Source organism: Oncorhynchus kisutch, linkage group LG8 (assembly GCF_002021735.2).
Source record: "Oncorhynchus kisutch isolate 150728-3 linkage group LG8, Okis_V2, whole genome shotgun sequence".
NCBI lineage: Eukaryota > Metazoa > Chordata > Actinopteri > Salmoniformes > Salmonidae > Oncorhynchus > Oncorhynchus kisutch.
This window is the reverse complement of record NC_034181.2, coordinates 13,768,455-13,782,173: the sequence shown is the minus strand read 5'-3', so window position 1 is coordinate 13,782,173 and position 13,719 is coordinate 13,768,455. Positions and strand designations below refer to the sequence as shown.

Here is a 13,719-nt window from a genome sequence, read left to right as displayed (position 1 = left end):
CAAACGTGAAAACGTCAGATTCTTCTAGATCTGTATCACACTTCATACTCAGGTAGATGGTAGTTAAAGTTATAAACCTCTAGGGGTTTGCTAATATGAATCATGAGAATCAACCACACCATTCCTATATTTACAATATACTTTTGATCAAACAGTCATAAGAATAAATTAATATGGACCAATTGAATTATTATGAAGAGTGCTCTGTATGACCAGCTCACTTGTCACGCCTTGACCTTAGAGACCCTTATTTATTCTCTATGTTTGGTTAGGTCAGGGTGTGACTCGGGTGGGAGAATCTATGTTTTCTATTTCTTTGTTGTTTTTGCCCAGTGTGGTTCCCAATCAGAGGCAGCTGTCTATCGTTGTCTCTGATTGGGGATCATATATAAGTTGTCATTTTCCGTTTGGGTTTTGTGGGGTGTCGTTTTCCATTTAGTATCTGTGCCTGACGGAACTGTTAGCGTTCGTATTTGTTATTTTTGTTTGAGTGATTCTTGACAATAAAGATCATGAACACTTTCCACACTGCGCTTTGGTCCCCTCTTCCTTACGATGACGAGCGTGACATCACTAAATATGATCTTCTTCAAATCCAAAGAGATAAAACCCTTTTTGGATTTGTCACTTCTTATAGTCTCACAGAATGTAGAACCTACATTGAACACCACACATTGGCTGCTACTACAGGCTGAATGATAGAACAGCTATTTCCATATTAAAATGTTATGGGATGCATTTTCTCCATTGTTTTTGATGGTAGGCCACTCTGGTAGGCTGTTATAACTGTAACTTAAAGCGGGTAGAGCATCAGTGTTCACAGTAAAAGTAAGCCAGAAGTCAGAAGACGTGACATTTGCTCAGTGCCCCAAAATAATTTGAGGGAACATTGGGGGGTGTCCGCTTTGTTATTGTTTCAACTGTTAATTGACCATTTAAATCTATTTTTGGAACCCATTCCTGATCGAAGCATTTCTCAGGCCAAACTCTTTAGAGCTGAACCTAAATGCCTGAGCTACACTCTATTCAGCCGGGATAAGGATGATGTGCTGCACTTCACAATCAGGAAGTACTCAGGACCCAAGAGAGGTCCAGTACATTTAACATTTTAGTATTATTCAGAGCGACTTACAGGAGCAATTAGGGTTAATTGCCTCGCTCACGTGAACATTAACTGATTTTTCACCGTCTGCTCTGGAGTCCTGCAGGTACTGCAGGATCTTGTTCCAACTAGGCACCGCACCTGTTATGGCTAATTTAGTGAAATCGTCAACCCTGTTACGCTTAACTGTTACTTTCATTGGCCTTTTATAGCAATTTTTCTTAATTGAGATGGGAATACATGTTTAGTTGAACATTACTCTTTGTGACAGAATTTTTAAATGAGGTGAAATAGTAATTTTCGACTAAATTACACTACCCAAAAGGCACTCTATTCGTGGAATGACCCAGCTGAGTGATTGAGTCAGGTGTTCTTGTCCAGGAATAGAACGAAGATGTTTACCCAATCAATCAAAACAGTCAGTTTGATTTATTAAATTGGTTGAAACTGAAACTGATAGTCTGTTGATAGTCTGAGCAAGGTACAGACCATCTACTGTATCGAGGTCGAAACTATCTAAATGAAGTGAGACCAATGTCACCATGGTAACAGGGTGTTGCTGTCACCAACTCTTTTTGAGTGTCAGTCTGTTTGATGACAGTAGTGCAGGGCTCTGAAATGAACATAAACATAATACCTGAGATGTTCTTACTGTAATTAGCGCTGTCGATTCCATATCTGCTGCTACCACATCAAACACCGTCTCTATCTCTGCCTCTGCTATCAGAGGCATCACAGAGCGATAGAAGAGCCTGAATGTTTCTGTTGTCTTGGTAATCATGCAGGTAACCTATCATAAACACTGCCACACTCTTTAGCCCCCAAGGCATGCAACGCAGGGACAAATTGATTTTCACCTCACCTTGACAGTAGATCTGGCAAATTAATTGATACAAAAACAACTGCTAGTGCTAAACTGGTGCTAAACACTGCAAGTATTGGAGAAATAACATAGATCCATGCTGCTGAACCTGTCTGAGTCCTCTGTCACCTGTCCTCTCAAGGACCTATTGAAATGTTATCCGACCACATGAGTCTCTGCAGTCATTTAGAGGGCTGCTGGGACTTGTAGTTTTCTATCTGTTTCCCAAAACTACACTTCCTAAGCCTGAGTAGCATTTGGCATTGAGTGCTCCAGAGGTGTACAAGCTAAGGGAAAGACACAGCTCATCATGCCCACTGGAACAAGGCTTCCTGAAGTCACACCTACCTCTGGCAACATCTCTGAAGAATGACTCTCTGTTCTTATAGTCCAAAGGGACAAAACATCCACAGTACAGTGACCTAAATATGCAATGAAATGCATATGCATAAAGTGTGTACATGCATGTGTTCTGTCTGAGCATGTGTGTGTGTCCCTGAGAGGGAGAGATAACAGAGAGAGAACGGAGACATAAGAAAGAGAGAGAGAGAAAGAGAGCATTTTCTTTTCTGAAACGTGTCGGTAGCTCCTTGTCTCTGTCAGAACACATTAAATAGACCATCTTAATCCATAATAGCCCTCGTATAAGTAGGCTGTCCCGTTAATTCAGAACGCTATGCACAGTACCCTCCCTCTATGTTGTGTTTCTGACCTCTCCTTAACATCAATGTCTATAACCATGCTCTTTCGAGATCCTAGAATGTCCTGTATGTAGTTCTACCTACCTATGATTTCCCATGATTTTCAGCTCTCCCTGTTAGCATTGGTATCCAGCTCACATTGCAACTGGCTGTGCTGGGAATAAAACTCCCTCACTGTGGTGTCTGACTGAGTTAGACAACGCCATGCCCTCTCTCTCTATTGATTCTCCTCTGACTGATGCTTTCAGGCACAGGGATGGGTGTAATATAGACAGTAGTTTGTGTGGACACACATAAACACCCGAGACGCACGTGGGTTACACGCACGCACGCACGCTCACACACACGCACACACATGGCACACAGACACACACTTCTATACTGAGTGAGTATTTGTGGCAGCTTTTAGCTCCACTTGACCATTTAAGCCTTTTTTAAAAAGCACATTTTCGTCTAGGAATGTGGGATTGTGGGTAGGAAGTCGCAACGCACCAATCACGACTATGTTTCCATGGGGGCTACTTCGCCTTTCAAGTCAATTGATGAGAAAGTGCTTCCGTCCCAGTTCAACATCGCCTTAATGATAACAAATGTTACATAATTTACCCAGCGGACCACATTAAAACAGCTCATTAAGATGGAGTTGCTCAAAAGCAAGGACATCATAACTGTACAGTTATATTAAGAAAGAGCCGCTTTACATATGCACCAGCACAGCAACATAGATGGACATTTCAGTTGCAAGTCCTTCTAGGCTGTAGCTTCAGTAACACTGAGGGAAAGAGGCAGCAGGTAATTGAGTTGAAGAGTTCTAGATCTTGTTGAATATCAAATAAGTTGTAGGCTAATTAAGGCAGTTAAAAATGCAACCAAAATCGCAATTAAATTGAGTAAATGGCCAGTTTAATAGGCATATACATGATTACAGATTAAATGATAAGAAGACATGCTATCCTTGAAGAGATCCTATAAGAGATCATAGATAACAGATCCTATAAGAGATCATAGATAATAGATCATAGAAGAGATCATAGATAATAGATCCTAAAAGAGATCATAGATAATAGATCATAGAAGAGATCATAGATAATAGATTATAGAAGAGATCATAGAATAGATAATAGATCCTAGAAGAGATCGTAGATAATAGATCCTAGAAGAGATCATAGATACTAGATCATAAAAGAGATCATATAACATAGATCCTAGGAGAGATCATAGATAATAGATCCTAGGAGAGATCATAGATAATAGATCATAGAAGAGATCATAGATAATAGATCCTAGAAGAGATCATAGAAGAGATCATAGAGAAGAGATCATAGATAATAGATCCTAGAAGAGATCCTAGAAGAGATCATAGATAAGAGATCCTAGAAGAGATCATAGAAGATATCATAGATAATAGATCATAGAAGAGATCATAGATAATAGATCCTAGAAGAGATCATAGACACTAGATAATAAAAGAGATCATAGATAATAGATCCTAGGAGAGATCATATATAATAGATCATAGATAATAGATCCTAGAAGAGATCCTAGATAATAGATCCTAGAAGAGATCCTAGAAGATATCATAGATAATAGATCATAGAAGAGATCATAGATAATAGATCCTAGAAGAGATCATAGATACTAGATAATAAAAGAGATCATAGATAATAGATCCTAGGAGAGATCATATATAATAGATCATAGATAATAGATCCTAGAAGAGATCATAGATAATAGATCATAGAAGAGATCATAGATAATAGATCATAAAATAGATCATATAACATAGATCCTAGGAGAGATCATAGATAATAGATCCTAGAAGAGATCCTAGATAATAGATCATAGAAGAGTTCATAGATAATAGATCCTAGAAGAGATCATAGAAGAGATCATAGATAAGAGATCATAGATAATAGATCCTAGAAGAGATCATAGATAATATATCCTAGAAGAGATCATAGATAATAGATCATAGAAGAGATCCTAGAAGGTATCATAGAAGAGATCATAGATAATAGATCCTAGAAGAGATCCTAGAAGAGATCCTAGATCATAGAAGAGATAATAGAAGAGATCATATATAATAGATCCTAGAAGAGATCATAGGTAATAGATCCTAGAAGAGACCCTAGAAGAGATCATAAATAATAGATCATAGAAGAGATCCTAGATAATAGATCATAGAAGAGTTCATAGATAATAGATCCTAGAAGAGATCATAGAAGAGATCATAGATAAGAGATCATAGATAATAGATCCTAGAAGAGATCATAGATAATATATCCTAGAAGAGATCATAGATAATAGATCATAGAAGAGATCCTAGAAGGTATCATAGAAGAGATCATAGATAATAGATCCTAGAAGAGATCCTAGAAGAGATCCTAGATCATAGAAGAGATAATAGAAGAGATCATATATAATAGATCCTAGAAGAGATCATAGGTAATAGATCCTAGAAGAGACCCTAGAAGAGATCATAAATAATAGATCATAGAAGAGATCCTAGATAATAGATCATAGAAGAGTTCATAGATAATAGATCCTTGATCAAAGAAGAGATCATATATAATAACTTGGGGTCACGCGCTCTCTTCCCTCCAAAGGAAAAAAATACAGCATTGAGTTCAATCGACTAAGAAGCTCTTGTGTTTAACAAGGTAACCCCTTAACAAGGTGCTCTGGAGGTGTGGGGATATCATTTGTATCTGCAAAATAAAAAACATACTGCCAACTGTACAGGCAATGAGCCGTAATGTATAACACACGGTACGTAAATTATGATAGTGGCCATATATTGAACAATGTCGGAATAGAATAGGCCAATATGCAATCATTTATTGTGGTGCAGGGGCCTTAGAAAGGATGTGTGATGTTGTAAGATATTAAAGGAGGGCAGAGAATTAACAAACAGAAAGGACATTGTGTTTCAGTCATAGCCCTCTCCTCACTTAGGCAGCAGCCACAGCCAGCAGAGCAACAAACAAAAATCCCTCTGCAATCCCTCAGCCCTCCATCCTGCCCTTCCTATCCCTGCAGACTTTCCTAGACAGAAGCTTTTGTACTACTGAGACCAGAGCAGTGTGATCCAGCCAGTCTTCACTGTCATGACATGTATGGGCACAGTGTCCTTGGGATCCGAAAAAGCTCTACACTTAAAATGAAATATATCATCATTACCATCATTATCATTACAATGTCCGGCTGTAGTTGGAGAGGCAGTGCCAACTGTCAAGCCATGTGAAGGAGATGGCTATTATATCTGAGGCTGTGCTATAAAACAGGGAATGGGGGAGTGGGTGAATGGGTGAATGAAGGAATGGGTGCACTCACCCATGGGGAATAGGTGAATGGGTGAGTGGGGGAATGGGGGAGTGTGGGAATGGGGGAGTTGGTGAATGGGTGAGTGAGGGAATGGGTGAGTGGGTGTTCTTTAATAGAAGTCTTCACACAAAGTTGCCACATGTATAATTGACCCAAGTAGACTGCACACGCGACACAAATGCAAACCCCTACAATACAGTCTATTAAACAACATGTGCCTCTTTGAGCTGCCATTGTGACTCTTCACAGTCACAAATGTGACAGGCCTATGCACAATTCACTACAGGCATCTCTGTCACCGACATGAAGTCTGATAACAATTCAGAGGCATGAGGTCTAGGCTAGTTTCCTTTCCAGTCCCAATCCTACTGATACACAAATCCCTGACTCCTGTTTTCTGTAATCCATAGGTTGCATTATAAAAGCATGTCTCTGGCCTACTATGCATGTCAAAATAGCGCAATATCTTTTCCTCCGCTTCTCTGCGCTGTCTCATACTTGCTGCCCATAAGAGGAGCTTTGGTATAAAAATTCTAATCAACAAACGGTATGAGAGTAGATATGGATATTACCCCCTCCCTTCCCTTCCCCTCCCATCTCCTCAACCCCCACCTCTCCTCACCTCTCCTTTCCTTCCCTCGCTTCTCCTCCCCTCTCTTCTCTCCTCCTCACTCATCCCCTCTCCTCTTCTCCTCTCCTCCCTCCCCTCCCCTGTCCTCCCTCCCCTCTCCTCTCCCCCCCACTCCACCCCTCTTCTCTCCTCCCCTCTCCTCCCCCCCACTCCACCCCTCTTCTCTCCTCCCCTCTCTTCTCTCCTCCTCACTCATCCCCTCTCCTCTTCTCCTCTCCTCCCTCCCCTGTCCTCCCTCCCCTCTCCTCTCCCCCCCACTCCACCCCTCTTCTCTCCTCCCCTCTCCTCCCCTCTCTTCTCTCCTCCTCACTCATCCCCTCTCCTCTTCTCCTCTCCTCCCTCCCCTGTCCTCCCTCCCCTCTCCTCTCCCCCCCCACTCCACCCCTCTTCTCTCCTCCCCTCCCCCCCACTCCACCCCTCTTCTCTCCTCCCCTCTCCCCCCCACTCCACCCCTCCCTCCCCTGTCCTCCCTCCCCTCTTCTCTCCTCCCCTCTCCTCCTCTTCACCCCTCCCCTCTCCATATGGTAAACAGTTGGTCCCTGTTAAGATACGTTGACATTTAAAACATGTCCTCTCTCTGTTATTCATGAGCTGATCTGCTATCCGTATAATCATCAACTTGATTTTGCCAAAAATAAGAGATATTCTATCATATTTTGAAGGAGGTTATCTAACAGGTTTAGCAACTTTAGTCATTTGAATTAGTGTGCACATTTTGGTTTTAAACGCTTTAATGGGAACTTCCGATATTTTTGGTATTTCCCGGGACTCTGGATACTGAAACTTGTCATGTTGGTATGAAAACACGTAACAAAACACAGGGTAGAAACCCCAAAACAAAAGAGTGAGGAGCACCTCGAATAAATAACACACGCGCACAACGATACCACACCGGACGAGACACGTAATCATCTGCGCAATCCATAAGGGTGCGAAAGCCCAAAACGCACAGCACAGGTACTCACACGCACAAACGGACATTGTAACAATAATCGACCGCCCAATGGAAAACAAAGGGCACATATATACAAATACAATCAGTGGGAATAGGGGCCAGGTGTGCATAATGAAAGTTCCAGAGGGATCTGTGACACCAGTACTGAAACTTGATACAAGTGCCAAATTATAGTTGGCCCAGAACAGAGCAGCACGGCTGGCCTTTAAATGTACACAGAGAGTTAACATCAATAACATGCATGTCAATCTCTGCTAGCTCAAAGTAGAGGAAAGATTGACTGCATTACATCGTTTTGTTCACTCGCTAGGTAGTTTTTCAATGTTAGTTTGAGTTTGCTGCAACGGTCTGCTGCTAGGCAGATTTTTTTTTAAATCACAGACAAGCTGGTCCCCAGGTTACCATGGTAACAACCCATCCCTTAAATGGGCAACTGAAAATGATTGTCTCACCTAATGATTGCGCTTGATTGAGCATGGATTACTCCCAAAAACTTTTATTCATGAATGTTTGGTAATTCATTAAAACACTCAAATATTTTAATTGTTCTCCTAGATTTATTTAGTACTCCTTGTACTTAGTACTCCTTGTCAAAAATGTCAGCGTAGAGCCCTGAACTCTAATAATATAAAAACCTGTGCTACTTAGCATTTTGTGGCAGGATAGGCATTTTGTTGGTTCTTGATGTTCAGTTGTAGAACTGGGTGAGTGGGTGAATGGGTAAGTGGGGGAATGGGTGAGTGGGGGAATGGCTGAATGGGTGAGTGGGGGAATGGGTGAATGGGTAAGTGGGGGAATGGGTGAGTGAGGGAATGGGTAAATGGGTGAGTGGGGGAATGGGTGAAAGGGTGAATGGGGGAATCGGTGAGTGAAGGAATGGGTAAATGGGTGAGTGGGTGAAAGGGTGAATGGGTAAATGGGGGAATGGGTGAGTGAGGGAATGGGTAAATGGGTGAGTGGGGGAATGGGTGAATGGGGGAATCGGTGAGTGAAGGAATGGGTAAATGGGTGAGTGGGTGAAAGGGTGAATGGGGGAACGGGTGAATGGGGGAATGGGTGAAAGGGGGAATGGGGGAATGGGGGAGTGAGGGAATGGGTGAAAGGGTGAGTGGGGGAATGGGTGAAAGGGTGAATGGGTGAATGGGCGAGTGAGGGAATGGGTAAATGGGTGAGTGGGGGAATGGGTGTGAGTGGGTGAAAGGGTACATGGGTGAGTGGGGGAAAGGGGGAATGGGTGAGTGGGGGAAAGGGGGAATGGGTGAGTGGGTGAATGTGTGAGTGGGGGAAAGGGGGAATGGGTGAGTGGGTGAGTGGGGGAATGGGTGAATGGGTGAGTGGGGGAAAGGGGGAATGGGTGAGTGGGTGAATATGTGAGTGGGGGAAAGGGGGAATGGGTGAGTGGGGAAAAGGGGGAATGGGTGAGTGGGTGAGTGGTAGTAAAGAAGATCTAATGATGAGGATCATAATGAGATAAAAGCCCAGTTGCTTGGTGCTCTAGAATCTGGAGGAGGAATCTGGAGGAGGTAGTTAGCTACAGTATACATTTTTCTATCCCTCCCTATAGCGTAACAAATATGAGTAAGTAACATCTCAACAGAGCTTGTAGATGTCCACGCACTTCATATATTTTTTCATGATTAGGAACATTATTTTCCCCTGGTGCATATGAAACATGAGTAACTTAATCTGTATTTTAAGTTACCAGGCATGGGGCACACGTTCTGGAAGCATAACACATAGCATATTCCCACAATCATTATATAATGTATCCCTAATGTATCAAACTTGAGTAACATCTCAATTGGTTCTGTAGGGATACAGATACACCAACTTTCTCTGTCTTTTTTGTTTCATCAAACTCACTCAAGAGGCTTTGGTGACTGAGTATGTAAAGCTGCATGGGCTCCCAGTCATAAACACCATCAATATCATCATCATCTAAAAACAACCATCTTGTTCCTGCTAGCTGTGATGGGGACTATGTGTGAAACATGCACGCACAGACAAACCGGGCTTCTCTATAAGCTTCCCAAATGTTATCTTGTCTCAGATCCTAGGGCTGACAACGTTTTTTTTTTCTCTCTCTCTCTCTCTCTCTCTCTCTCTCTCTCTCTCTCTCTCTCTCTCTTTCTCTCTCTCTCTCTCTCTCTCTGCCTCTTGCATCTCTGTTTAGAGTGACATCCCTGGATCTCTAACACACCATGACATCTCTCTGCATCTCTGTGAGTCTGTCAGGTGGATAAACAACAACAGGGGTTACAAACTAAGTAGGCAGGGTGGACTGGAGAGGACAGGACAGGGGAGGAGAGGTGAGGGGTGAGGAAAGGAGTGGGGAGGGGAGGAGAGGGTTGAGGGGAGGCAAGGAGAGGAGAGAGGAGGGGAGGGGAAGGCAGTAGAGGGGTGAAGAGAGGAGAGGAGGGGAGAGTGGAAGGGAGGAGAGGGGATGAAAGGAGAGGGGTGAGGAGAGGTGAGGGTTGAGGAGAGTAGAGGAGGTACTCCAGAGGCATTGTGAACTGCTACAGTTGTTCTACGGGATACAAGCTACTTCACTCAGACCCCAAAAAGCCACTGCTGCATTTTTAGATGGTGATGGTGCAGCATGGTGTCTTTTGAGTTCTACCTGTATTATTGATGTGAGATCCTGTCTTTGAAAAATTAACATAAGAAGGACCGTATGTGGAGTGGACACTGTCTATCATTCAAAGGCAGTATATACAGTGGGGCAAAAAAATATTTAGTCAGCCACCAATTGTGCAAGTTCTCCCACTTAAAAAGATGAGAGGGGCCTGACAAAATGAGGAAAGAAAATCCAGAACATCACATTGTGGATAGGCCACTCCAGGACCTTGAAATGCTTCTTACGAAGCCACTCCTTCGTTGCCCGGGCGGTGTGTTTGGGATCATTGTCATGCTGAAAGATCCAGCCACGTTTCATCTTCAATGCCCTTGCTGATGGAAGGTTTTCACTCAAAATCTCACAATACATGGCAGTATACTATAGCCTCATTCTTATTTAATTAGCTTTCACGGAAGTCTTGTGGTAAGAGATAATGATTAACAGGCATGACAATTAGTGAATAGTTCATGATGGCACTGGTCTTTAGGACATGGGTCTTTATAGTAGGCCTACCTGGGTACATGTACAGTATGTGGATGCAATATCAAACTAAACATCACAGGCATTATAGAACTGTGGCAAACTGCTCTAATGAACAAAATTGACCCTGCACCAACCTCAACCTGGCTTTGCCCCTCCGGCTTTTGCTAAACAGCAGAAATACTGTAGCAGACTCTAAACATTATTGCAGGTTTCTGACCAACCAACTCAGTTTTGCAGTTGAGCGCTAAGAGAAATTAAATGAGAATGGTGAGTGTGTGGAAATGCATACCATTCTGGGATAAAGATGGGGATTTTAACACACAGACCAACTTTTATTCAGGCAGGCACATGTAGAGTATATGTATCTCCTCCCCCTTAATGAAACCATGTAGTCCCATTCACAGAGAGCAGCATCTCTCCCTTAATGAAACCATGTAGTCCAATTCACAGAGAGCAGCATCTCTCCCTTAATGAAACCATGTAGTCCCATTCACAGAGAGCAGCATCTCTCCCTTAATGAAACCATGTAGTCCCATTCACAGAGAGCAGCATCTCTCCCTTAATGAAACCATGTAGTCCAATTCACAGAGAGCAGCATCTCTCCCTTAATGAAACCATGTAGTCCCATTCACAGAGAGCAGCATCTCTCCCTTAATGAAACCATGTAGTCCCATTCACAGAGAGCAGCATCTCTCCCTTAATGAAACCATGTAGTCCCATTCACAGAGAGCAGCATCTCTCCCTTAATGAAACCATGTAGTCCCATTCACAGAGAGCAGCATCTCTCCCTTAATGAAACCATGTAGTCCCATTCACAGAGAGCAGCATCTCTCCCTTAATGAAACCATGTAGTCCCATTCACAGAGAGCTGCATCTCCAACTTAATGAAACCATGTAGTCCCATTCACAGAGAGCTGCATCTCTACCTTAATGAAACCATGTAGTCCCATTCACAGAGAGCAGCATCTCCCCCTTAATGAAACCATGTAGTCCCATTCACAGAGAGCTGCATCACCCCCTTAATGAAACCATGTAGTCCCATTCACAGAGACCTGCATCTCCCCCTTAATGAAACCATGTAGTCCCATTCACAGAGAGCAGCATCTCTCCCTTAATGTAACCATGTAGTCCCATTCACAGAGAGCTGCATCACCCCCTTAATGAAACCATGTAGTCCCATTCACAGAGAGCTGCATCTCCCCCTTAATGAAACCATGTAGTCCCATTCACAGAGAGCTGCATCTCCCCCTTAATGAAACCATGTAGTCCTATTCACAGAGAGCAGCATCTCTCCCTTAATGAAACCATGTAGTCCCATTCACAGAGAGCTGCATCTCCCCCTTAATGAAACCATGTAGTCCCATTCACAGAGAGCTGCATCTCCCCCTTAATGAAACCATGTAGCCCCATTCACAGAGAGCAGCATCTCATTTGACTAACAAATACGCTGGGAAGTTCAGCACCCAGGTAAACTACTCCAGTGCCATTTCTGATTTGCTCTGACAGACATGTAGGCTGCACACACACTCACATGCATACACGACCACCTGAGGTTTGCATTGCAAAGCAGCTAGTCTATAATGTTGATAACAATATATTAACTCACTGGAACAAAATATTCAAACAAAGTGTCAACCTGTGGCAACCAACACAGCGATTGTATCTTCGATACATCTCCATTTACCATGATATATGATATTGCTTCTGACATGTATAATTTCATTGTTAGAGTTGCAGCATCTTCAGAATTACATAAGCTTTGCACAGAATGTACTGCAGACATAAAGAAAACCTCAGAAAAACCTAAATAGGATGCTGAGAAAAATATGACTGACAGGAAGAGGATGGTTCAGTCAAACACTGAGCCAATTTGAGCTACTATAACAGTGCCATTGTGTGCTGTCGGTGTTGACAATCTGTCACAAATCAGCTTCATGAACCGAGCATATCCTGTGTCAAAATTACCAGCATGAGAACAGAGACAGCTACCTCCCGGCGCGCAACGGTTATGTCATTCAAATATTTTCCTTATAGTCGATTATTGAATCTATATATACGATATAAATTTAGCCTAATGATAAATGCACATTCTTTGCCTAAAGATAATGATCTATAACGTCATATGGGATCATTAAACTGCGCTTTACCGCTCGCGACACCACATCGGTTTGTGAAGATGCTGCGGGTTTGATATCGAACTGGTACTCTGAGTCTGAGACATGCAGCGGCTTCATGCGGGTCTATCTGGGGTACCTTTGCCCAGCATCACTCCCAAAAGAACCCATCGTCCGTATCGGCATCGACGGGTTGACCCAAGTCGGCTCCTCTGAGGATTTCGTGGCCTCGGTCTTGACGTCTGGGTCTATCTCCGAGGGAGACGGTGTGAGTTTAGCGCCTGCCATCTTTACATCTCCCGCTCCTAAGTTAACTCCAGCGGAGAATTTCCAATATGTTACCTCTCTCTTGTCAATACCAGATCATGGAATCAGCAGCGACTAAAAGTGAAACCCGCACCCTGAATGCACTACCGCTGCAAGTAAGACCAAGGTAGACTTCCCCTTCCTTTCTGCAATAGTCTACTAAATCCTCTGAGAAAGTGCTGTGTGCTTCTTGTGATTCAGCAGCACTCCATCCTTTAGAGAAGTGTGCTCCGTTGCGTCTTAGCCTGCTCAAGTCGTCATCGCAACGTCAAACCGTTCGACCCAGTAGACTGGTGCCTCTTGTTGCAACTGAAGCTGCAACATTATTCATTGATTTTGAAAGGGGGATGTGTTCAAATGTGTTTTCTAATCATTTAAAATGGTATCAGCTGTCATTCGATGCACCTAAATATGATGTGTACTAACAGTTACATTTGTACAGTGTAAAGTGCCATTACTGCATTGTGAACACTTTTACATAATGCATGGAATCACTGTGACTTATTTGTTTACAAAGCAAAAGTGATGGATGACTCATTCATACTGTGACATCTCAGTAATGCATCAGCAATCGTCACCAGATATGACACTTCTATAATCAATCATCAACATCAGTCAGTGACA

The 13,719-nt window shown here is 42.8% G+C and overlaps 1 protein-coding gene across 11 annotated transcripts in view; it reads right to left on the bottom strand.

Moving 5' to 3' along the window:
* LOC109894950 (potassium channel subfamily T member 1) overlaps positions 1-13,719 on the bottom strand; it is a 143,356-nt gene that overhangs the window by 87,577 nt on the left and 42,060 nt on the right. Inside the window, exon 1 of one of the 11 annotated variants that reach the window (XM_031829697.1) lies at positions 12,929-13,367. The exons of the other annotated variants lie outside the window; for them this stretch is intronic. Within the exon in view, the coding sequence (XP_031685557.1) occupies positions 12,929-13,077 (149 nt within the window). The 5' untranslated portion in view covers positions 13,078-13,367. Of the gene's footprint in view, positions 1-12,928; positions 13,368-13,719 lie in introns of those variants that run through there. 11 annotated transcript variants of the gene reach the window in all.